Source organism: Pantherophis guttatus, chromosome 1 (assembly GCF_059756535.1).
Source record: "Pantherophis guttatus breed Tessera chromosome 1, ASM5975653v1, whole genome shotgun sequence".
Lineage (NCBI taxonomy): Eukaryota > Metazoa > Chordata > Lepidosauria > Squamata > Colubridae > Pantherophis > Pantherophis guttatus.
The window spans coordinates 113,798,562-113,822,035 of NC_142063.1; the positions used below are offsets into that span (position 1 = coordinate 113,798,562).

The following is a 23,474-nucleotide window of genomic DNA, read 5'->3' on the forward strand; positions in this document are numbered from 1 at the left end:
CCTCTTTCCTAGGCTGAGAGAAAGTGATTCATTCTAATGACCAAAAGGTGACTACAAGTAGTCCCTGACTAACAACCGTTCATTTAGTGACCCTTTAAAGTTACAACAGCATTGAAAAAAGTGACGTTTTTCGCACTTACAATTGTTGTAGCACCCCCACAGTCATGTGATCAAAATTAGATAACTGGCATGTATTTATACCAGTTGTAGTATCCCAGAGTCATATTATGACATTTTGTGACCTTCTGACATGTGTAATCAATGGGGAAGCCAGATTCACTTAACAACCGTGTTACTAATTTAACAACTGTGATGATTGACTTAACAACTGTGGCAAGAAAGGTTGTAAAATGGGGCAAAATTCACTTAACAACTGTTTTGCTTAAAAACAGAAATTTTGGCTTCAGTTGTGGTCATAAATTGAGGATTACCTGTAGTCACACAGTTGGCTTCCTGCCTAAGGTGGGACCAGAACTCTCAGGGTCCCAATTTCTAGCCTGATTTAATCACTACACTTCTCTGATTCCTGAGAAATTTATGAACTAATAAATGTATTTTCCTCTTACATTCATTTAACATCTGTCTGTCAGACCACTTACAGAAGAAAGTAACAGGGCTCTCCTAGTTCATTTTCTGTTAGAAATTCGGTTTATATATAGCACCACAAATCAGAGTGTACAGTCACCATGTGCTTTACTGCTTAAATGTTTAGCTGCAACAGGAAACAGGAAACTCTACTTAGAACAAAAAGAATATACTGGTAGAATACTATACACCATAGATCCAAACTTGTAAACACTGCCATCTACTGGCTGAATATTACTGTAGTTGTTGCACAAAAACATATTCCGACAACATATTGCATTATTTTCGTCTGGAGAAGCTAAGGCCATTCAACATTATGAAGGTGGATTCTTTGTTAAGCATTAGATAAAAGTCAAAGGACAGACATGAGTTGTCTCAAGTACATGTTTTATTGCAGTTTTTAAAAACATTCATGAAAAACAAGGTCAATTTTTAAAAATAGTGAATCACTGAAGAAATCTAAAACTTAACTTGGTCTAAAATCCAATAAACAGCTACAAGAACCAGACTTCAGTGAAGTCACCCAAGTTAGGTATCCCTGTTTCACAGATAGGCCTTAAAATTGTAGAAATTTCTCTTAAAACATGCTCTGAAAAAAACATTAGTCAAGATGCTTAGAAGCCAAGGAAACCAATCTCAAGCCAGAGAATTCCAAACTCTGAAAATAGTACAAAATGCCTAATATGCAGCCAGAAACAAAGAAAGAAAGGGGAAAACATCTCAACCTAGTGTTTTTAGAGGCCAGGACCAGGGTCTATCAAAACTTCTCCTTTCCAAATTCCATGATCCATGCTCACAAACTTTACATGTTTTATGAACCTCTCACTCATTTCAGTGCTGTGTGACCAAGAGAATTTCCTGATGGATTGGGAAGGAGTCCTGCATTCTGTTACAGCCATTGAAGCTGCACACTTGGCTAAGGGTCAGGATCCGGTCCAAATGCTTTCCTTCTTGCAGCAGACCCTTTTAAGTGAAAAGCCATTTCTTCTAAGTCAGCCTTTCCAAGCTTAGGTCACTCTTAATTTTGCCTGTCCCTACATCTTCCCTGAACATGGGCTGTACTAGCTGCAGTTATAGTCTTAAACAGCCGGAGGAAACCATTTGGAGAATAGTAATAGGAGGAAACCATTTGGAGAATAGTAGGTTAAACCCAGAACCAATTCGGTCTGGTTATCAGTGTAGGACCAGACATGTAGTCCCATGTTTCTTCTAGTGTTTCTGGCCCTGCATTAGGGATACAGCTGTCCTCCAATGGTACAAAAAACTGTTAGTGGTCCATCATTAGAAATGATTACTACAAAACACTGCCCAAGATTTTCCTATATCCCCTAGAATTTGTGCCATTTTTTTTTCTTTACAAGACATGGTGGTATTACTCTGCATGTCCAACTTTGAAATACATAAAGTTGAACTAGGATTTAATGTTCTGGGATGTGAGCGCTTTCTCCTCTGATTTCTTATTTGGTACAACCAAGCCAGGGCCAATGAAAAGAAACTGAAACAGCAATTTTGGCTCAACAAAGCTGGAAGTAAGACTGTCGCAAAAAAAGCGGTCCTTGCAGAGAATAAAGGATGGAACATTTCCCAAGGCTGTTCTATGAATATCTTAATAGGATGTACTAAATGCAAATATAAATGGCAAAGAGTATAACGAGCATCCAAAGTTGCATATATGCTTCATATAAAACCAATCAGCTTTGCTCAAATTTAATCTGCAGGTGCTGCTTTCTACAGTATTCTGATTTCCAGCTCCCATAAGAAAACATGAGGGGGAATAAATTACAGAGACTGAGGCCCAGACAGTGGTATATACTGGACATTTGCCAGGACACCTAAGAAGGGTACAGAGTCTTTATTAACCAGCTGTAAGACAGGACTTTGGCCAATAGAAATTAACATCATGAACTGGTTTCTATTTCAATGTGTATCAAGTCAATAATAGAGCCAGCCAGAGCTGAAAAGATGAATTAATGTCCACACTGGGCATCTATTGGCTTCAGTTCCATATTCTCGGTCTGGGTCGCCGACTACTTTGTGACTATTTCCAATATGGTATCATGATTGTCCTCGAACCTCACTTTGACAGCTTAGCAGTCCACGTGTCACATATGGTCATTTCCATACACAGCCCATGCAAAATGAAGCATTACCTTTTACTCCGAGGTAAGAAATATCAAGTCACATGTCTGTTATTCCAGGCTTAAATGGAGACAGTACAGGAGAAAGTAGAGAGACAGTCCCTTTGCCTTTACCTGCCAGCTAGAATACTGACAAAAATGAAGGACCTCTGTCGGGCAGGAAAAGGCTAACTTTTATGCCCCAAAAGAAATGCGAGCTGATGTGACTTCACCATATAAATTCCTCCAGCCTAGTCTTCTACACGGCCTCAACTTTTAAATCATAACTTACATCATTAGAGATTGGTGGACAATGTATTGAAGATTCTACAGAAGGGACTTCATTATCTGTCCTGACGGTGTTTGGGTCAATCAATATAGCCTAGAAAACAAACCACATTAGACTTGTCTCCCTTCTAGCTTTTCCAACATTCATTTGAGGAATTGATTCTTCTCCCCCCCTCCCCCAAACATCAAAACTCAACTGATTGGATCATTTTTAAAAGGTATTTTCATTTTCTGACCTCATTCCCTCTGAGATTAATTCTGTTTAATTCACATTCATCTGTCCATCCTAACTACAATATCCTATTTTTTTTCATCAAAACCTGACATACAATGACTGACACACTTTAATCAAAAACAGAAACAATAACCTAATTCTAATTCACAGATGTAACGGCAATTATAATTTGGGTATTATTAAATCTCACCTCATTGGAGTCAGAACGGGTCGCCCGGCACCAAAAATATGCAGTTGCTGACGCGATGCAGAATTCCACAATGGTGAATGTCAGCAGCACAATGGCGATCCTATTGCCTGTCTTTTCCCCAATGGAAACAATGATACAAGCCGATTAGCAAATGGGAATCGATCCATTTACTTCTCTTGGAGGGTGCTTCAGTCCATATAATTGCTTTGTACTGTTCCCAGGGTCCCACTTCATGCCTTGGAGCCCCAGTACTCTTGCAGGCATCTCCTTTTGGGTCTGATTGGTTTTGTCCTACCTGTGTACTTCTAGGTCCATTTAATTTTAAAATCATAAAAGTTGCTATAATAGAGTGGACTTACAGCAGCATCTTCATTTCTAAAAAAATGTTTCTGTATCTCAAATGGTCCTATAAGCTATTCTTAGAAAATAGTGATGAGCAGAAGCAGAAGCAGTCCAGAGACAGCTGAGCTGCTTAAAAGGGGGCAAAAGAGATTGGAGGAAAGAAGGCAAAAGTAATTTGGGGAGAAGAGAAGTCCTCTAGGACAAGGGTCTCCAATCTTGGCAACTTTAAGACTTGTGGACTTCAACTCCCAGAATTCCTCAGCCAGCTTTGCAAGAGCTCCCCAAAGAGCAAATGTCCCCTTTAGAGTTAAAAGGTTCAGGACTCCTTCTTTATTCTTTGCGAACAAAAGCCTTTTCAAACTCAACATATTTGAATATTCAACATTTAAACTGGGTCATATCCATTCTCTTCTCCATTGTGATGAAATTATCAGCTGATCCTAAGGACACCTTACTCCAATTCACACTGGAGAGCCAATCCAGAAGAAGAAGCAGGTGTCATGCTAAGGAAATCATGCTTAATAGTATAATCCAGGGGTGTCAAACTCACGTCATCACGTTGTTGTCACATGACGTATCGTGACTTTTCCCCCCTTTGCTAAACTGGGGGTGGGTGTGGCCAGTGCGTGATGCATCTGGGCCGTGGGTCGTGAGTTTGACACCCCTGGTATAGTCTAACACTACAGAAGGGTGGTGCTGAAATCTGGCTAACCGTAACTTGAACCGAGTTACCAGTTTGGATTCAAATATCTTCATCTGGGTTTCACGTGTGCTGGATATAAATGATTGAGTGCCCACATGAAATGTTCTTCAGCTGGATACATCCTTATACTTTGAAAGTGGATGTTTTCCTTCTCAGATATACAATAACTAGACCATAAACCCTTTTAATTCCTTTGCTAGTGTCAGATAGTACTACATTATGTCTGAGCCATTGACACTTACCATCACTAGTGAATATTCGTAGTTATCCTCTGAATGAAATGGCCCATTTTTGCTCAGGTCTACTATAAAAGTCAATATTCCAAGTAACGCAAAAATGGCACTGATGATATTCATGGCTTGTGAGCCTTTTACCTAAAAGGCACAAACATTGAATGTTAGGTCATCACAGCAACAACAATTTTTACAGTATTGAAAATTTAGGACAACCTTACCCAATCAGGTGTCATCCAGATGGGTTGGGACTATAGGTTTGAGGAAGGAGCTCCTCTAGTGACTTAAAGCAACTTCTAGCATCATCAATCATTGTGTTGCTGATTATATTCAAAGCCATAATAATGATTGGGTGATTCAAAGTACTAGAGGGACAAATGTTTCAAAATCTCCAGAGCAAATAGTTGGGAACTTGGGAATTGTAATCCAACATGTTGGGAGAGAACAAGGATAGTAAAGGAAGCACTGATGATATTACTTAGTTGGATAATGAAACCTCTGCTAGAAAACAACCAAGCTCGGAGAGCACCAAAGACCCTTCACAGTGAATATTGGTTTAGAATATTAATACATGAGAAGAACTATTTCAGCTCTAGTTCTGCTTCTCATATTTTTGGAAAGTCAACATTTTCATAGAGAATTAGAAAGTTTCAAGTAGTGTTGCCTCCTACAGATGTTGGTTAGACTGCAGACAGACATGTTTTAGAGAGTTGAAGGTGATGACAGAGATATCATTTTCAGTGTTGTGCACTCTAATCTCTTTGGTCCTACTCAGTGGTGGGTTGCTTCCAGTTCTGCCCAGTTCTATAGAACCAGTAGTAAAACCAGCCGGAGGCTCCACCCACCTGCCACAACATCATCATGAGTGATCTGCGCATGCAGATTTGCTCCCACTGAGAACTGGTAGTAAAGGTAAGTAGAACCCACCCCTGATCCTACTCCCACCTTTGTTTGAAATAGGTAGAATACCTACACACCCAGCTGCAAAATCAGCAGCACAATAAGATGGCATATAGTGAAGAATGCTACCTTCTGTTTCTCAAAAAGCAAACTCAACTGCCAAAGTTTGAGAAGTTCACCAAGAAAGATGAACCAGTGAGTACCCTCAGTCTGAATCTCTTCCTTTTTGAATGTAATTTCTTTTGTGATAACATTAGTCCAAAATCTCCTTTCTGTTCCTTTCTAGAAATATGGCCACTAAGAAAAACTCAGAACCTCTCTATTTCCTCCCCATAGAGATTTACTCAGAGGTAAGTCCCACTGAGTCCTGTGAGGATAAATGCAGAGGCAAAGAACTGCTGCATAGTGGCTACAGATAACAGAATAACAGAGTTGGAAGAGAGCTTGGAGGTCTTTTAGTCCAACACCCTACTCACACAGGGACCCTATACCATTTCATACCTATTATTAAAAGCCTCCAGTGATGGAGCACCCAGCTGAAGGCAAAATCTAAAATACAGTTTAATGCCCTGAGCAGAGCAAGTTACTTTTGGGAACAATGCTTTTGATTCTAATAACTGGTGTTATATGAAATATTGTACTAAAGACAGTTAAAATCCTCCAGGAATGGAAAAAGAAATCTCTTCTAAAAATGTAGTAGGTTTTTAATAGGACAAATGAACAATGCCTGTGTACTCTAATGATACCTCCACCCCTGCCTCACCACCCGAATATTCTCCTCTAAGAGGTTCACATGCATTTAGTGGCTTCCAAACCTTCTTAAAGCAGTCATACTTGCTCCTGGGAGGCAATCAACAACATTTGCAGCAACCCCGATGATTTCAAAAGAATAACATGCATGCAGTGAGATCATCATACAAATGCCACGCTTATGTACTTGTATCCCCATGTCCAGCAGAAGTAAGCTGTGACATTTGTGTGATGAAGTTGCCACACCTTTGCTCCCTTCCCCCCATGGATGCAAGTGCAGTTGTTTCACTGAGATCTTTTCTAGTATTTAAAGCATTAAATTGGAGATCATAGTAAAGAAAACAACGTGAGGCAGACTCACTGCACATTCCGTAGGGCTCTTCTCAGCACCAATTGAGAGGCATCCAGAAACAATGAACTGTGTGGAAAGAAGGAAAGCAGTAAACATTTACATCTCAATTAGGAGAACATCCCTTACAACCTTCACTAGATAATCTCTCATGGTGGTAGAGGTGAAGAGGAAGATTGATACCATAAAATGCTTTGTCAAGAAAGAAAAGCTATTTGTAAACTAAGCAGTGGGATATACTGTAACCCAGTATCTGTCCTGGAGGTCAAACATTTAGTCAAGGATGGGAGACAAGGGGTCCTTCTGCTAATAATCCATCTGAATCCACAGTAAAAACACTTCGTTTTAATCAGACACAACAGGGTGGAAAAGACAGAAAGACAAAGAAAGAAAATAAAATAATAGATCCCATAAAAATAGGGTAGAAAGGGAGGTATCAGTAAGAATAGGATTGGGGAGAACCTTTCACTTTTGGCTCTATTATTTATTTATTTAAGAAAATGTATACAGCTGCCCAACTCACTGTCAGTGACTCTGGACTGCTTATAAAGATATTTGCTTATAAACTTTCTATTAATGCGCAGATTTTTATTAAAAATATTATCCTATTTTGATATCTGAGAAGTTATCTTTTCAGTCTCACTCCATCTATATAGTTTGTCTCTGTCTGTCTGTCTGTCTGTCTCCATCTATCTATCTATCTGTCTATCTCTCTGTCCCCATCCCAATCGTCCATCTTGTTCCAAGACCTTGAAAAAAAAGGCTGTTCCTGCTCTGTCTCTTGGTAGGCAGAAGTTAAGAGGCACTCTTTTGCCTTCAAATTATAGATTCTTTGCTTTGGAGCCCTAGAACAGTACAGTCTGTGCTCAATTATGATTCATTTTAGGGCTGAGATGAAAGTATTTGCCATATTTGTGTATTTTATATATAAAAGTCAGTTTCCTAACCTCCCTTGTCCTCATTTGCCAACATTGCAGTTTAGCCCTGCTGGCTGTGGTAGTAAATCTAAATAGTTTAGTAAATAGTTTTATCAAAATTATGAAGAAAAAATCAACTCAACATAAGCACATAGACAGTGGTGGGATTCTGCCAGTTCTAGGGGGTTCAGCCGAACTGTTTGTTAAATTGCTGGCTCGCCCCACCCCTTGCCCCGCCCCTCTGCACCACTATTTATTGCCAATAAATAGTGGTGGGCGAGGGGCAGGCAAGCCAGCAATTTAACAAATGGTACGGTGTTTTTTTGTAATTTTATTGGCCCATGGAGCTTCAGCATAGGCTAATTAGCCCATTGATTAGATCGGCCTCCCGACTCTCAGCTGATTTGCTCTCAGCTGTTTTGTGAAGGGCTCTGCTGCTTGCTTGCAGAGTGCTGGAACAGATTTTTTTCCCCTAGCTATGCTGAAAAACGAAACTGAAAGTAAAGCAGGCTGTTGTCTTTGCTGTTGCTGCAACGTTGGAAAATTAGACAGGCAGATTTCTTTTCTTTTTCCTCACCAAAAAAGGTAGGTGCAAACAATAGGAAATTTAGGGCAAAAGAGGAGAGTTCAAGATTTTAAAACACAAAAGAAAAAAAGCTCTATTTAACTAGGGAATTGTAATAATTGAGATACTATTAATTGTATATTGTGTTGAAAGCAGAAATGGTTAAGTTGTGGTTTGGAGGAATATATGGGGGAAATTATTTGGTTTATTATTATTGGTAAATATAATTAATTGATTTGTAAGAAATTGGATTGCATGGAAATAATTGGAATATTCATGTTCATGTTGATTCATATACAAAAAAGATAGTTATATAACTAATTGATTTATATTAAAATGTTGAATTTATATTAAACAACTGTAATATTACATAATTAACCAATGTGAGGATGGATATAAAAATAGATGACAATGGGAAGGGGTATAATATAGAATAGAAGGGAAAAATTGAATTTGATTAAGATTAGAGATGAGGATGAAGGGTAATATTGGTTTTTTTAAAAAAATAGATAAGGAATAAATATGGAAAAAAGGAAATATAGGAATTGTAAATTTAATTGAAATGACTAAACACTGTTTAAATTTGTGAACCGGCCAAATACTCTGTTCAAAGAAAATAAATTGTATGTTTGTATGTGTGCTTCTAATTATTGCTATTTATTCATATTTGTTCTCTTTTATTCTTTAAAGTTTAACAATTCATTCTTTATCTTAATATCTTTATATTTGTTTGGGGTTGCCTTTCTTCCATTTCATCTTTTTTACTGTACAGCAATCTTTATCTTTCTCCTCAAACCTACCACCTCTCTCTTTTCTTTCCTTCTTACTTTCTTCCCCCCCCGCTTCTTCTCCTCCCTACTTCCTCTTCCTTTCTCCTTCTCCTCCTCTCTTCCTCCCACTCTTACCCTCACTCCTATTCTAATTTTCCTTCCCTTCCTTCCTCCCTTCTCTTCCTTCCCTCTCTCTCCTTCTTTCTTCCATCTCTCTTCTCTTTCCTTCATCCCTCTCTATTGCTGCATCCTTTTGTGCATATGGATTACTCAGAGGGCTGAAAAAGTTATTGTTGACTGGTCCTCGCACTTTTGACCACTCCTCGAACTTACGAATGTCCTCACATTTTACATTTTTCGCCCTATCTTGTCACCATGGTGAAGAGAAGCAGTTGTGAAATGAGTGACACAGTTGTTAAGAATGCTACAATGGGCATAAATGATGACCAGTCATAAGGGTGAAGACTGGTCAAAAGTGCGAAGACCTGTCAGAAATCACTTTTTTCAGCCCTCTGGATAGTCATTTTGTGCATATGGACTACTCAGAAGGCTGAAAAAGTTATTTTTGACTTTTGATTGAATCCCACCACTGCACATAGACCCTCACAACAAAAATTTAATGGCACTGAGCAAATGAGGACATGAGTAGTGAGGACAAAAATGAGATTGTTCAGTGAGACCAATCTTTTTATCAATAATAATTTGTGTTGATTTGTAGAGGATATTCATTGCAGCCCTAGTCAGATAAGAAAAGTACATGAATTTTGGGAAGTGATTTTGCTAATGTAGTTTTGGGTATTTCTCTATATGAGGCTTAAATAGTCTTTGAGTTCTTCCCTTGCTACTTTTCATAAATACACAGTTGTGATTATCAGATTCAGAGTCAGCCCCTAGTCAGTTAATAACCATCATAGCCATTTTAATTTCCATTGTGGCACTGTGGGAAAGTAGAGCTACAGATCTGTAGGGAAGCAAATAGTTAGGGTCCCATTGACTGAGGAGGGGGTCCAAGGTAGGGTATTTGGTACAGCCAGCATCAAACCTGGCACCGGCATTATTGTTAGTTGCTGGAAATAGGAGAGAGTCACAGTTTTGATTTCAGATTTATGTCTCATGCTAATTTAAGCAAACATTATCTTAAGCCTCATATAGAAATGTACACAACAATACAGAAGAATGCTGGGAGGATACAAATGAAAAGTGAACCAAGGTGATCAGACTGATAACTGGTTTAAGACATATGGAGAAGTGAAGTTGTGTGAACAGAGACAACTACATAAACACAGGTGTAAGAATATGGACACCTACGCAGGAAATTGATGATGAAATTGTTCAGATGACAGTCACAGAACTGAACAGGAGTCAGACTTATCATTGACAGTACCTCACACTGCTGCTTCACACACAAACAGAATTTGCTGGATGCAGTTCTCCTAAATCTAGCAAAGAAACATCTGGGTTTATGTATAATCTGTTAGAGATTGTACTTTCCAGATTTGTCTTATTATGAAAGTGCCTTTGCTGTTAAGCATGAAGATATGAATATAGAGTTTACATTATAAAAACAAAGATTTAACCACAAAAAGGTTTAGACAAAACTTCCATGGTATATCTTTCTGTTCCCCACAAACACTATTCAATATTTATTAGATTATTTCTATATCTTTCTATTGGCAAGTGTGCATCTTGTGTCCAGGTAGACTGTGCTGAGGTCTTTGGTCCTTTCTCTCTCTCTCTCTCTGATAATTATTCTTAGAGGACACTCAGCTTATCTGTTACATCATCTAACAGATCCTTTCTCATTTTTTTTTCATTCTTTCTCTGCATCCAATGCAACGGTATATATAAGAATGCAATTTATAGTACAGTATGTAATAAAACAGAACAAAGAACAGAGCTTAATTTCTAGGTTGAAAAGGCACAAGAAGAATGAGGAAATAGTGAAAACAGTGTGGGAGAAGGGAAATAAGAAATGGATGCCAACAACAATTCAGATTTAGAGACATCTAAGACTAAAAAAAGAATTCTGTGTGTTTGTGTGTGTGTGTGTGTGTAGACAGGCTAGTTCCAAGCCATATGCCAAATAAACATCTGGTGAGAGGACATTCTGCCGCTTTCTGGATTGACTGGATTTTGTCCCCAAATGAAAAAGTCATTTTGTGAACAAAATAACTGGAATATGTGTTCATTAGCCCTGACCTTAGAGCTGTTTATTACAAATTAAATCTATTAAGATTTGTATTCCAAGAATTATGTTTAGGTGGCACGAGAGCTGGTGGTAGTACATAGCCCCTTAATGCAGTATTTTGCATTCTACATGAGTGAAAAATAAATAAATGAAAAAAAAAAATCCAGAGTGAGAGAACAGCATGTTTAAACTTTTCCTGGGTGGTTGTATACTGACATCTCATTCATTCTAGAGAAGATGATTGGCACACCATTTTGCCCCAAAATTGCAGTAACAGAACCAAAAAGCTGTGCTAGACTTATATCTGAGCTGCAAACATTTAGACAAGTAGGTGCAGCGGAGAGCTAGCAGTTTCTGTATCTTTCTGCTGGTATCCAATAATCACCTAGTTGGCATTAAAATGAAGAAGTGTCCCACTAACCACAAAAGTATGAATTATCAAGGACATGATTTTCTCAACAGAAATATATTGTACCCTATGAATGAAGCAAAGGGATGCTCCTGAACTGTGGTTTGGAAAAATTACTGAGGACATCTTGGACCACAAGAAGAGTACATGAACCATTCAGTATTAGATGAAATTAAAGTAGACTGCCCATTGGAAGCATTAATAATGAAACTAAAGCTTAGCTGTGTTGGACATCTTATCCAATATCACTGGAGAAGACCCTTGTGTTTAGAAAAAACTGGTTGACCAAATGGTTGACCAAGGTGATTGGATATCCTCTCAGGTGACACAAGTAAGATATTACAAGAACTTAAAGAAACAGACAATCGTGGCAACATGATGCTTATCAGGTTAACAACAGTCAATGTGGCTGAATGAGGGAACAGCAACAGTGACAACTCAGATCCAGGCAACCCAGAGATGGTAGCTCTAAATCCTAATTATTTACTTCTTAGATTTATATTCTAGCTCTTCTGTAAGTGCTCAAGGCTTACAGACACAGATGGATTTCCCTTTATTTTATGCCCACATCAGCAATCCTGTGAGATGCATTAGGTTAAAGAGTGACTGACCCAAAGACATTCAATGTGGACCCAGAAACATTTCTAGTATGAATGAAGTTCTGTTCATCTTGCAAACCGATTGGCACTATTTGCAGTCCATATGTGACCAAGACCTTTCACACTACTGAATTAAAGTGTTATCCACATGTCCTTGAGGCATCAGAAAACTATATTGGCTTCAAATTTGTTCTCTCCATTGCTCACCCCTGTTCTGCCTCTATTGCCTCTGGTTCAGTTCACTGCCATCACCTGATTCCTCCCCAAAAATGGGTGAGAAAGCCTTGTGGAATGTCCACACCATGAACATTTTATGAGTATAAAGGAGAGGACATTATTTGAACAAAAGGTAACTAAGAATGACTTAGATGGATCTGTCGTTCAGGACTGCTTATGAGGCAAAGGGAACACAGAAGAAATAAGAAATTGCCAAGGTGTGTTTGCATCCAGATTTGGCAGAAGTGAAGAAAATAAAGTGTAGGAGTAATGTAAGTGTAGGGTTTGATTAAATAATTTGATCTATGGGTTTAGCCATCCTCCTTTCTTCACCTTTCAGATCTCCCAAACTGGAAGTCAGTTGTCTCTGATCCCACAAAATACCATTCCATAGGATCAGAGAGCCTGGTTTTTGGAAGAGCTGCCTTCCCTCTTGATACTTCTTCCAACCTTGGCATCAGCTACCTGTAGAGAGCAAGGACAACCTGAGCTCTTTAAACTTGCTAAGACTGCTACTAAGCCCAAAGCAATGGCTGGCGGGGGGGACGGGATGGGGTTGTCTGATGCAGCTAGAGTTTCCTTTCCATTTCATGGCACATCCCCCCTTCCATGGTGAGTTGGAGGGATCCTTCTGTCAAAGCCAGATCTCTGAGACCAGGATTGACTCAGAAATGAGGTAAGTACAGGTGAGAGGCAAATTTGTAAGTTCTGGATTCTCCCACTGTCCCAAACAGAATAACCTTGGGAAATAGTACCCAGTTGTATCAACCAGTGGGTGAAATCCAATTTTTTTTACTACCGGTTCTGTGAGTGTGGCTTGGTGGGCGTGGTGTGGCTTGGTGGGCGTGGCTTGGTGAGTGTGGAAGAGGAAGAATACTGCAAAATCTCTATTCCCTCCCCACTCTTGAGGGTAGGATATTGCAAAACCTCCATTCCCGCCTCACTTTAGGGCCAGCCAGAGGTGGTATTTGCCGGTTCTCCAAACTGCTCAAAATTTCCACTACCGGTTCTCCAGAACCTGTCAGAACCTGCTGGATTTCACCCCTGGTATCAATCCTACACCTCAAGTAGTGGATGAGTGCTAGGCTGATTCCAATCTCTGAAGTCTCCACACATGGCACCAACTGTTTAATGACGTGTACAGATTGTGCTCACAGGAAAATGACCACAAAGTAGGTCATTTAAGAGGAAATTATATATATTATTATTATATATTATTAATATTGATATTGATACTAATATCTCATCTGTCATTTCACTCTGAATTTAAATAAAATGAATTTCAATACTTTCCCCAATGTTTTTGGGTGCATATTTGTCAGGTGAATTGAAAAAAAAAACCCCAAGGGTTTGCTTTCAGAAGCTATAGAAAGGGGGTCTGAGTTTTAAAAAATGTCAACAAGGAACTGAAATCCCACCAAGGTTTCTTAACTGTCATGCCGCCATCTTTCTGCTGTGTGAAAAGGTAGCAGTCTGACAATTTGTGGGCCCTTTTCCCAATAGCAGCAACCATGGTTGCGGGTTGCTATGGTGGCTGGGTTGGAGAAGCTGGCGAGCGATCAACAGTGCTTAGAGACAGGAAGAGGATGCTGTACTGCTATGGAGAGGAGGTGGGAGAAAATACAGTGGGTGGTTTGACCCCAGAAGAGGAAGATATGAGAATCCTTGCCAATAGGAAAGCAGATTGCCTACAAGGGTTGCAAGGCTTCAGTGATTCCAAGGAAAACACCAGCCTTGCTGCTATCACTAACAAAATGGAGCAGGCTTACTCAGTTCCCAAAATAAATGGTGGTGAGAGCAGTGGTAATGATTTGTTAGGTCTGCCCACTCCAGAAGACAGTATAGATTCACAACTGATCCCTAAGAGATACAAATGTATGGGCGTGGAAGAATATTTTAAGTGACAACCTTCTGGGAGGTAAAATAAGCCATCCTTTAAAAAAAAAAAAGGATTGTACCATATTTTTCGGAGTATAAGACATACCTACCTTTTTTGGTGAGGAAAAGAAGAAAAAAAATCTGCATCTGCCCAATTTTGCCTCGTTGCAGCAAACAGCCTGCTTTACTTTCGGTTTCGGTTTCAGCATAGCTTGATTAGCATAAGGAAAAAAAAAATCTGCTCCAGCAATTTACCTCTTTGCAGCAAGCAGCAGAGCCTTGTGCAAAACAGCTGAGAGCAAATCAGCTGAGAATCGGGAGGCTGATCCAATCAACTTGTGCTAATAAGACTGTGCTGAAGCTGAAAGGAGCTGTTTTTTCTTGCTGTTTGCTTGCAAGGAGGTAACTGCTGCGAGGCACAGGCCAAAGGGGCGGGGCCACTGGGTGGGCGGGGCTACATTCGGTGTATAAGATGCACCTAAATTTTCACCCCCTTTTGGGGGGGGGAAGGTGCGTTTTATATAGTAATTTTGCAGTTTGGAACTTGCCTTTTTGCCTCTCCTTGGTTTAAAAAGAATATTTACAAGCTGGAGCAAGAGGAGAGAAGGGCTACCCAAGATTGTGAAAGGACTGGAAATCAAGTCCAAGAGGAATGGTTCTAGGAATATTTCGCTTCAGAAGTGACGTGATTGCTGTCTTCAAATACGTGAATGACCGTAGCATTGTAGAGGATTTAATTTCCGATTGTTAAGGAGGAAAAGAATCAAGGGGATGAAACGTCAAGGATGTAGAGACAGATTAGATAGTCCAAAGTAAAAACTGTCAAATAAGTGGGATCTAATTCTTCCCCTTCAGCGAAGGTTTTCAATTAGAGGCTGGATAGTCATCTATCATGGCTGCTGTAGTGAATCCTGAAATATGCCTGGGATGGGCGGGGTTGGCTTGATGTCCACTTAGGTTGCTTCCAATAACTACGGTTATTTCATACATGCAGCATATGAAATTGTGTTTTAAAGCAAATGATAAACATGCAGTAGAAGAAAAACAGAATACATTCCTTTGGCATGAAGCTGAATCCACATCCTAATGCTATTAAATCTCAGAGCAATGGTGTTTATATTTAGAATTTATATCCTTTCCCTTTTTTAAGAGAATAATACTGTATTTCCCCCCCCCCTCTCAAACTAATGATGCTTTTAACATAATGGAAAAAAAGACATTTGGGCCAAAGTGAAAGTACTTCATTTTTAGCAAGAGCATGGTAGGAACAGAATAAAAAAATTACAAACTAAAAATTTGGACGCTTCAAAATGAAGGAAAGAAGGAAGGACATGCAACTTCGTAACATATTTTTTTGAACAGACGGGACAGTTTTCAGCAAGAGTTGAAATGATGACTCATGACGGATCAGACACTTTTGAAGGAATCAGGCAGGCACCTGAAGGTTAGTTCCACAACATTGAAAGAAATCTCAGCTAAGTGCTGGTTTAGCTGGGAGGAAGCATCACTGAACTCATTGAGGAGGAAATGTATAGGTAGTCCTCGACTTGCGACCACAATGGAGCCCTTGAGTTGCTAAGTGAGACATTTCTTAACTGAGTTTTGCCCCATTTTACAGCCTTTCTTGCCTCAGTTGTTAAGGGAATCACTGGAGGCTGATAAGTTAATAACTTGGTTGTTGAGTGAATCTGACTTCCCCATTGACTTTGCTTGTGATAAGGTTGCAAAAGGGATCACATGACCCCAGGACACAGCAATGGTCATAAATATGAACCAAGCATCTGAATGTTGATCACATGATCATGGGGATCAGTGGTGGGTTCCTCCCGGTTCGTCCTGGTTCTCCCGAGCCGGTAGTGGTGACGATATGACATCACCGAATTGGTTCTGCCCCCAGCGCCCCCCCCGCCTCCCCCACCCCCCGCGTTATTCTTACCTTTTATTTGCCTCCACCCCCAATCTATTGCTGCCTCCTGAGTCCCAGCTGATGGCTAGAGGGAAAAAAACTGTTTAAACTCTTGCCCTGGGGCTTCAAAGGGCTGCCCTACAGCTGATCAGTGTTAAAAGAAAACAAATGAGTAGACCGGTGCCTGCAAAAATACATGAGTAGATCAGTGCCTGTAAAAATACATGAGTAGATCAGTGCCTGCAAAAAATAAATGGGTAGATCGGTACAGCTCTGCAAGCAGTTAAAAGCCTGGTAGACCAGTACCTCTACTAAATCCTAAATAATTGTCACATGACCATCAAGCCACGTCCACAAAATAAGCCATGCCCACAGAACCGGTAGTAAAATTTTTTAGAACCCACGCCTGATGGGGATGCTGCAAAGATTGTAACTGCAAAAAACAGTCATAAGTCACTTTTTTCAGCACTCTTCTAACTTTGAATGGTCACTAAATGAACTGTTGTAAGTCGAAGAGTACCTGTAGTTAATCATAGAACTCGGGAACTATTTTTCATTCAGCAATTGACATCCTGTCTCTTTCTCACCCAGGACCTCCCACCACCCTTCCTCCCTTCTTCTTCTTCATATATAATCTCTGTCTCCTGCCCATCTGCTCTTCCACCCTTCCTCACCTATCTGGAGGGAAAGGGGGTTTCTCTGGTCTGTGATACTCACGGATGCTCCTCCCAAGAAGGGAATCTCTCCAGATACAAAGAATGAGGTATATACACTGGACAGGGTGCTGAGAATGATCCCAAAGCTAATGTGTATGAAGCCAGTCATGATCTGGATGGTCTGTGGGAACAATCAGGGTAATAACACTCAGCACTTGATGGATTAAATTCACACATGCATGCACGCACACACACACACATCTTGAATGATTACACTGACTTCAAAGGGTTGGCACCAGAGGATCTTCTGTCCCATATGGCTGCCACCTATTTTATCTTAAAACAGTTTTTGCCATCCTGGAGATTTGGAGATGTGTAGGAGTTCATTTCACCTCTCCAACTCACCACAGTCAACTTGCTTTGGCCAACTTGCTGCGGCCAACTCTCCATGATCAACTTGCCACAGGACAACTTACCACGGCCAATTCGCCAGAGGACAACTCTCCATGGGATAAGAGTTACACTAATATCGAAGAAATAGTGGAACAGAATCATTAAAGAAAGGATGCCAAAGGAGGGACAAAATGAAATGCGAATGACAAAAATAAAAATATTTTAAAAATTATTTTAAATAATTAAATTGAATTGTTGAGCTGTCCCACAATGAGTTGTCCCGTGACAAGTCAGCCATATCGAGTTGTCCCGAGGTGAGTTGGCATGGTGAGTTGGCCAATGCGATCAGTTGTTCCATTCCGACCTTCTTCTTCCGCTCAGTTTAGCCAAAGGTTTGGAAAGTTGCTCTGGAGCCTCTTTCCACTGATCAGGCACTTCTTTCTCTCCTCACCGCTGCCCTAAATTTTATGTTGCATATTATCAGCTTCTAAGTAAGAGCTCCTAAAGATTAGTGAGAATAATTTATGACTGCTATTGGAAAGAAATCCAGAGTTTATAAATCTGTTTAATTAACCATTCATTTTGGCAGCAACTAGTAGATATCCTCTCCAAAGTTAGCCCCAGTCCTATTCACTTTCTGCAAATCTCTTAAAATGAGTTTTTTTTTTCAGCAGGCCTGGGGATCCCTTGGTAACAGGGACTCCCACAAGTTGGGTATGCTATATGTGAGATTCTGATGCAGTCTCCCAAGATCGGTGCTTAATTCTTTTTAATAATTACTTAAAACCAAGGGTGAAATGCTCCTGGATCGGACCGGATCGCCCAATCCGGTAACGATCTTGGCCGGTGGTTCGGCGATCCGGTAGCGATGGAGGAGCATAGCTCTACCCACCCGGGTGTCATTACTTCCTGGTTTTAACCAGGAAGTCGTGTGTTTTTTATGTTCTGTGCATGCGTAGAAGGTTTTGGGCATGCACAGAAGGTCTGTGTGCGCCTGTGATACGCGTGCGCTTCCGAACCGGTAAGTAGATTTCACCCCTGCTTAAAACTTGTTTTAATTGTTAGTTTTATTGTATGCCACCTAAAGTCACATTTGTGAGGTGGCAGCTACAGACAGTCCTGAGGCTACAACTATTTGTTCAGTGACCTTTTAAAGTTATGACGGCACTGAAGGAATGATGACTCTGGTAGTTCTGGTCGTTGCAGCATCTCCCTGATTATGTGACAGAGATTTACGATGTTTCCGGCCACTTTCCTTCAAGCAAAGTCAATGGGTAAGCCAGCAGGAAGTTGGAAGTCGGAAGTCGTGGTCACACGAGGTCCTCACTTAAGGACCTGCACAGTCCCCATTTAATAACAACTGGACTGCTGGAATTGCCATCGGTAAGTGACATGGTCATGTGACATCACAATTCATGCCTGCATTGCTTAGTTATAGCAATTCTAGTCCCTACTGCCATCGTAAGCCGAGGACTATCTGTATATAAATTTGAAAATAAATAAATAAATAATAGGTGACTCTGTGTCTGAGGTTTGGGAATGGGGATGCTCATTAGCCCAGAAGAGTTTGTAGAATGAATTAAACTTCTTCTAGGGGTCCCAGGGCTCTGGTCTCCTCATCATATAGTCCTTAGCTCAAACAGGGTCAGTTAGAGGTCATAGAATGGTTTTACACTAGGTGTGCCTAACTGGTTATGTTGGAGCCACCTAGTCTGCATGAAATGAGGAATTTATGGGAGCATTCTGGTATTCCTATCTGCTTGGGGCCTGTACCATTTTCAGAAGCATCAGAGAGTGTACAGTGCTGTGGATAAGGATCTGAATTGTAACAAGTAAACCTATGGTAGATTCTCTTCACACAGGGAGGAGCTTAGGCCTTTTTATTGGTTGCCTTAGATCAACCAATCCTAATGTGGTCCTTCCTGGCTTACAGCTTCTGTCTTCACTATTCCCCAAGCAGCCAAGCAAAGTCATTCTCTGTGGTGAAGAAGGTTGCCATAGCGAATATAAGGACTGTGTTAAAATCCAGCTTTTCATTCAACCCAGGTTTCACAAATACAGTATTCATATTTTTAGGATATGGGGGATGGGAACAAATCCCTCTGCCCTCATATAATACACCTGAAAAAAACCTGTAACCTTTTCACTTTGGTCGGTGGTTTATATAGACCTCACAGGGGAGACATTGGGAGTCATAACAACGAGTGTAGCTACTTGGATCTTCTGAGAAGACTCCAAGAGAAGACTTTTCAAGAGAAGCTTTTTACTGCTACTGGCCTAGGTTGATTTTACTTTTAGTCTCTTGACAATAATCAAAGATCTAGACTAGACAAATATAGAAGAGTAATACAACAAGCGCTTGATTTACTGTAATTGGGGAGAGAATATCTGGTATTCTCAAATGTCTGTTAAAACCTAAAGTATATCATTTGTGTCAATCTATGTCATTTTTATAACAACATCAATTTCATCACTCATAAATTGCCATAAATATCATCAAATTACAGTTTTATTTAATTCCCCTGATCAATTATTTTGGATGCAACAGCCTTGCCTGTTATTTCAGGGGATAACTGGATGGAAATGTTATCAGTTGCATTTAAAGTCCATTACATAAATTGAGAAATTCTGAATTATTCAATTGGAGCAAGTTTCATTGTACTAAGGAAACACTTATTTCTACTTGATTTTTATATTTTATTTCTCCTTATGAAGGAATTTCTAATATATTGCCTCTGTCTGTAGAAGTGTCCTTTTAGATACAAATACTGAATATGAGTGTTTAAAATTCCATTTCTCACCTTTGGATGGCAAATGAATTTTTATGGGAAATTAAGCAGGGGTTTTGTTTTCCTATTTTGTTTTGTTCTGCTGTGGTGTAATTTTTGTTTCTTTGTGTACTTATTGTGGAAGGATGGATGGGTAGGGGAAGAAGGAGAAGGAAAAGGAGAAGTGGAAGGACAAGGAAGAAAGAGGACAGAATTCTCAGAAGAGAGTCCAATGTTTGGGTAAAAGCTATATAGTTACTGTAGTGTTGCCAGCCAGGCTGACAACAGTGTTTGGGTGGATTATATGTGGAAAAATTTATCATTATCCTCATGGTAAAATGTGCAAAAGATACTGGACTGGAGTTAGCAAACTCCAGACAATGAGTCTGGTAGCTTTGGGATTGCTTGATTAATTTTTCTAAGTTAAGAGATACTGATGCATCAGATGAGGTTGGCAGCTGCCTAGGAGAGCAAATGCCAGGCAGAGCAAATCAGTCAGAACACATCTGAAGTGGCAATATGCCATATGGATGTCTTTACAGAAGGCATTCCTTTGTCCAGGGCAAGCTGAAAGGCCGGGAGAAACAGAAAGACAAAGGCATGGAATTGCTCATAAATAGAGAGGACCTGGAATGGCAACTGTGCGGGAGAACAAGCCATCTGCTCACATCTTCCCCACTAGGCCTGGTGTTTCTCCGTAAAATGATTATTGCTAAATGTGACTTTTGCCTATGCAGATCTACCTTCTGCTTTGTGTGTGCGTGGAACATTTTTTTTTTAAGGCAGAATATCTGGTTCAAACACAGATAGAATCTGCCATCAACAGATGCCCACCTGCATAACTGAAACCTAATGGGAAAAAATGTTAGGGTAACCTTGGTCAAAGTTTCTGGATTTTCTTATTTAAAAAAAAAACTATGATATTTATTGTCTCCTTTTGTTTTTTGTGAATTATATAATCTGTATCCCTTATTTCTTTTGGAACATTATTTTCATTTTAATACTTTGGTGCCCTGAAAGAGAGAACAAGGCAATTTCTGCAATTAGCTGGGAAGAAAAAGTGAATATATAGTTCCTTCCATCTGAACACAGCTTTGAAAAACAGGGCAATGGGCTGTCACTGCAACCTTACAGCCTACCTGATATTTCACAATCCCAGTCATCCCAGTTAGAGGCTCTGTTGCCTTCAAAAAGGGACTTAATAGTTGTGATCTAGGCACAGAATACCACACCTATTCTTAGAAAAGCACTTATGTGCTTCTATAGTAGCAAAAAAGCACTGACTCAGTTGCAGGATTTCCCTTTGTAATGTAGCTGTTTATTTATTCAGAATTTCTCCATGGCTGATACCCTTTAGAGAGTGCATAGCGATTTCTGCACAAATACGAATGGAGATGGATTTATGCTTAAACTCCAATCTTTAAATGTATTTTGTCTCTAGAAGAAGACACTTTCTTACTGATTTACCCTATGCAAGAGAATGCCACAGCACTGGACTTATGATATGCTCTTGAAGGACAGTTCTAAATGCTTTTATTTTCCCCAATTATTTATCACTGCGGGGGAGACATGGAAGAAAGATGGAGGATGGTGGCAGGGAGGGTTAAGAGAATGCCATTTCTCTCTAGCTGCAAAAAAAAAAAACACCCAACCCCCCCCCCCCATGCATCTTTTGGCTTAATTTATAGAAGCTGTGGGAGACTTGTACAAATCATGTCTTTATCCTTTGAAGATCAGGGTTTTTTTATTATAACTTACTAAGTTCTAACTGCAGCCTTTAAAAAAAAAGTAGGCTGAGCACTGAGTGGACAATATGGATTTAAAAAATAATAATAAAAATCATCCCTCTGGGCATATGTAATCATAGATACAAGGACTCTGGGGTTAGTTTTCTGGGCAGTCCAGGACTTCGATCAACCTAATCCTGGAAGTGTTTTCCCAATTAGGACCCACGTAGCTGAACTTTAACTTGAGGAAGCTTTAAATGGCCTGGAAATGATGGGCATTTTTAAATGGCTGGACTTAATATTTGGTATTAAGAGCTAAACTGCCTCTGAACAAACAGGTTCCATTGATACAATACAGCAATTCACCGCTGTGAACACTGTCTCTGTCGACAGCTTTCAGCTGCATTTTAATAGATTTTCTTCCTAGAGTGACATTATCCACTTCTGCTATGTACTTAGAGCATTGACTTCATTTAATCATGGGACAGCAGCATTCTTCTGCTATCCCAAGTCAAATACGGAATAGTACCCAGTCTTCACAAGAGAGAAAGCAATTCTGAAGTGGTGGGACAGCCGGATCATTTCTTACTCACCTTCACCAGACTTCATTTCTACTTCTAGGAATATTTAGTATTGGAATGCATACAAATATACATATGTTGGCAGAAGATCATTCTTAAAATGAACAAAGCGAGCTATTCTCAGAAAGGTGTTCTAGCCAAATGGGTCGTTATTTTCCCTAAGTGGGGACATGATTGATTCCCAAGTTCTTTTCATTGATTTAGTCTAAAGCTTTTCTCTGATTCCACCTCTTCCCAGCTACACCCCCACCCCACCCCATTCACACATACGCACACGCACCAGAAAATCGCACTGCATAGCCTAAATCAAGAGAGCCGGTACCATGCAGGAAATAGAAACCCATTCCCAAACTCTTCTATCCACCCCCCCAACCTTGCCCAACCGAGCTCCCCTGCCCAGAGGGGGGGTCTCCCAAGCTTCTGACACTCACCCCCAGCACTCGGTTCTTCCCTTTGGGAATAGTTTCCACTGTGTACATCACAGTCCTTCTCCCCAGTCGGAAGTTCCCCATTCCCTGCATGGGAAACAGCTGGCGTGTGTGCTCCCAGGCCCTCGGGACCCTAGCAACTGAACCCTCCGCTGCATCAGCCAGATTGGCTGAACATGGATAACAGCTCGCTGAGCCCGGTTGCTCAGCTCCAGCACACACTGTATCCCAGAGAAAGGGGGAGAGTGGTCTTATTGGCTTCTGTCAGCAATGATGTCACAGGCAGTCAGAGATGCTGCAAGAGACTGAGGGGGTAGGGAGGGGAAGGACTGACTGGTAGGTAAAGCCGCCTTCTTCCTCAATTACCTTCTCATCCGGCAGAGAGGCACCACAGAGCCATGGGATTTACACAGAGTGGATTTCTGAGCAATCAGAGATTTGTGCTGTAATAGCCATTTGCAGAGGTGTCTCTTTCACAGGCAGAGGAGAAGGCAAATTATTATTATTATTATTTTTAAAAATGGCTGGGAACTGTCTTCTGTAGTCAGTAAAGAAAAGTTCTCCGAATCTTCTCCATGATGGTGTTAATACCTCTGATGAAAATGCTGCTGATCGGTTTGAGTTTCATGCACACATTTCCGCCCCCCCTCCCAAGACTTAACATCGGTGTAGGTGATACGCTTCTTTCCACTTCTTGCACTCCCCACACATTACGTTTTATCAACAGGTTGCTGATGGACTAAAACCAGAGAGAGTCTGGTTCAAATGCATCTTCTGTCAT

General features: G+C 40.3%; 1 protein-coding gene across 1 annotated transcript; it reads right to left on the reverse strand.

Annotated features, from left to right (window-relative positions):
- Positions 1-955: 955 nt before the first annotated feature.
- Positions 956-22,925, reverse strand: LOC117667072 (membrane-spanning 4-domains subfamily A member 12-like). Its single transcript, XM_034420249.3, has 6 exons — positions 22,697-22,925; positions 16,858-16,977; positions 6,705-6,761; positions 4,703-4,834; positions 3,416-3,526; positions 956-3,084 (listed from the first exon to the last, which is right to left on the reverse strand). Exons 1-6 carry the CDS (start codon positions 22,784-22,786, stop codon positions 2,962-2,964), a joined length of 633 nt encoding a protein of 210 aa, XP_034276140.1. The 5' UTR covers positions 22,787-22,925; the 3' UTR covers positions 956-2,961.
- Positions 22,926-23,474: the final 549 nt, after the last annotated feature.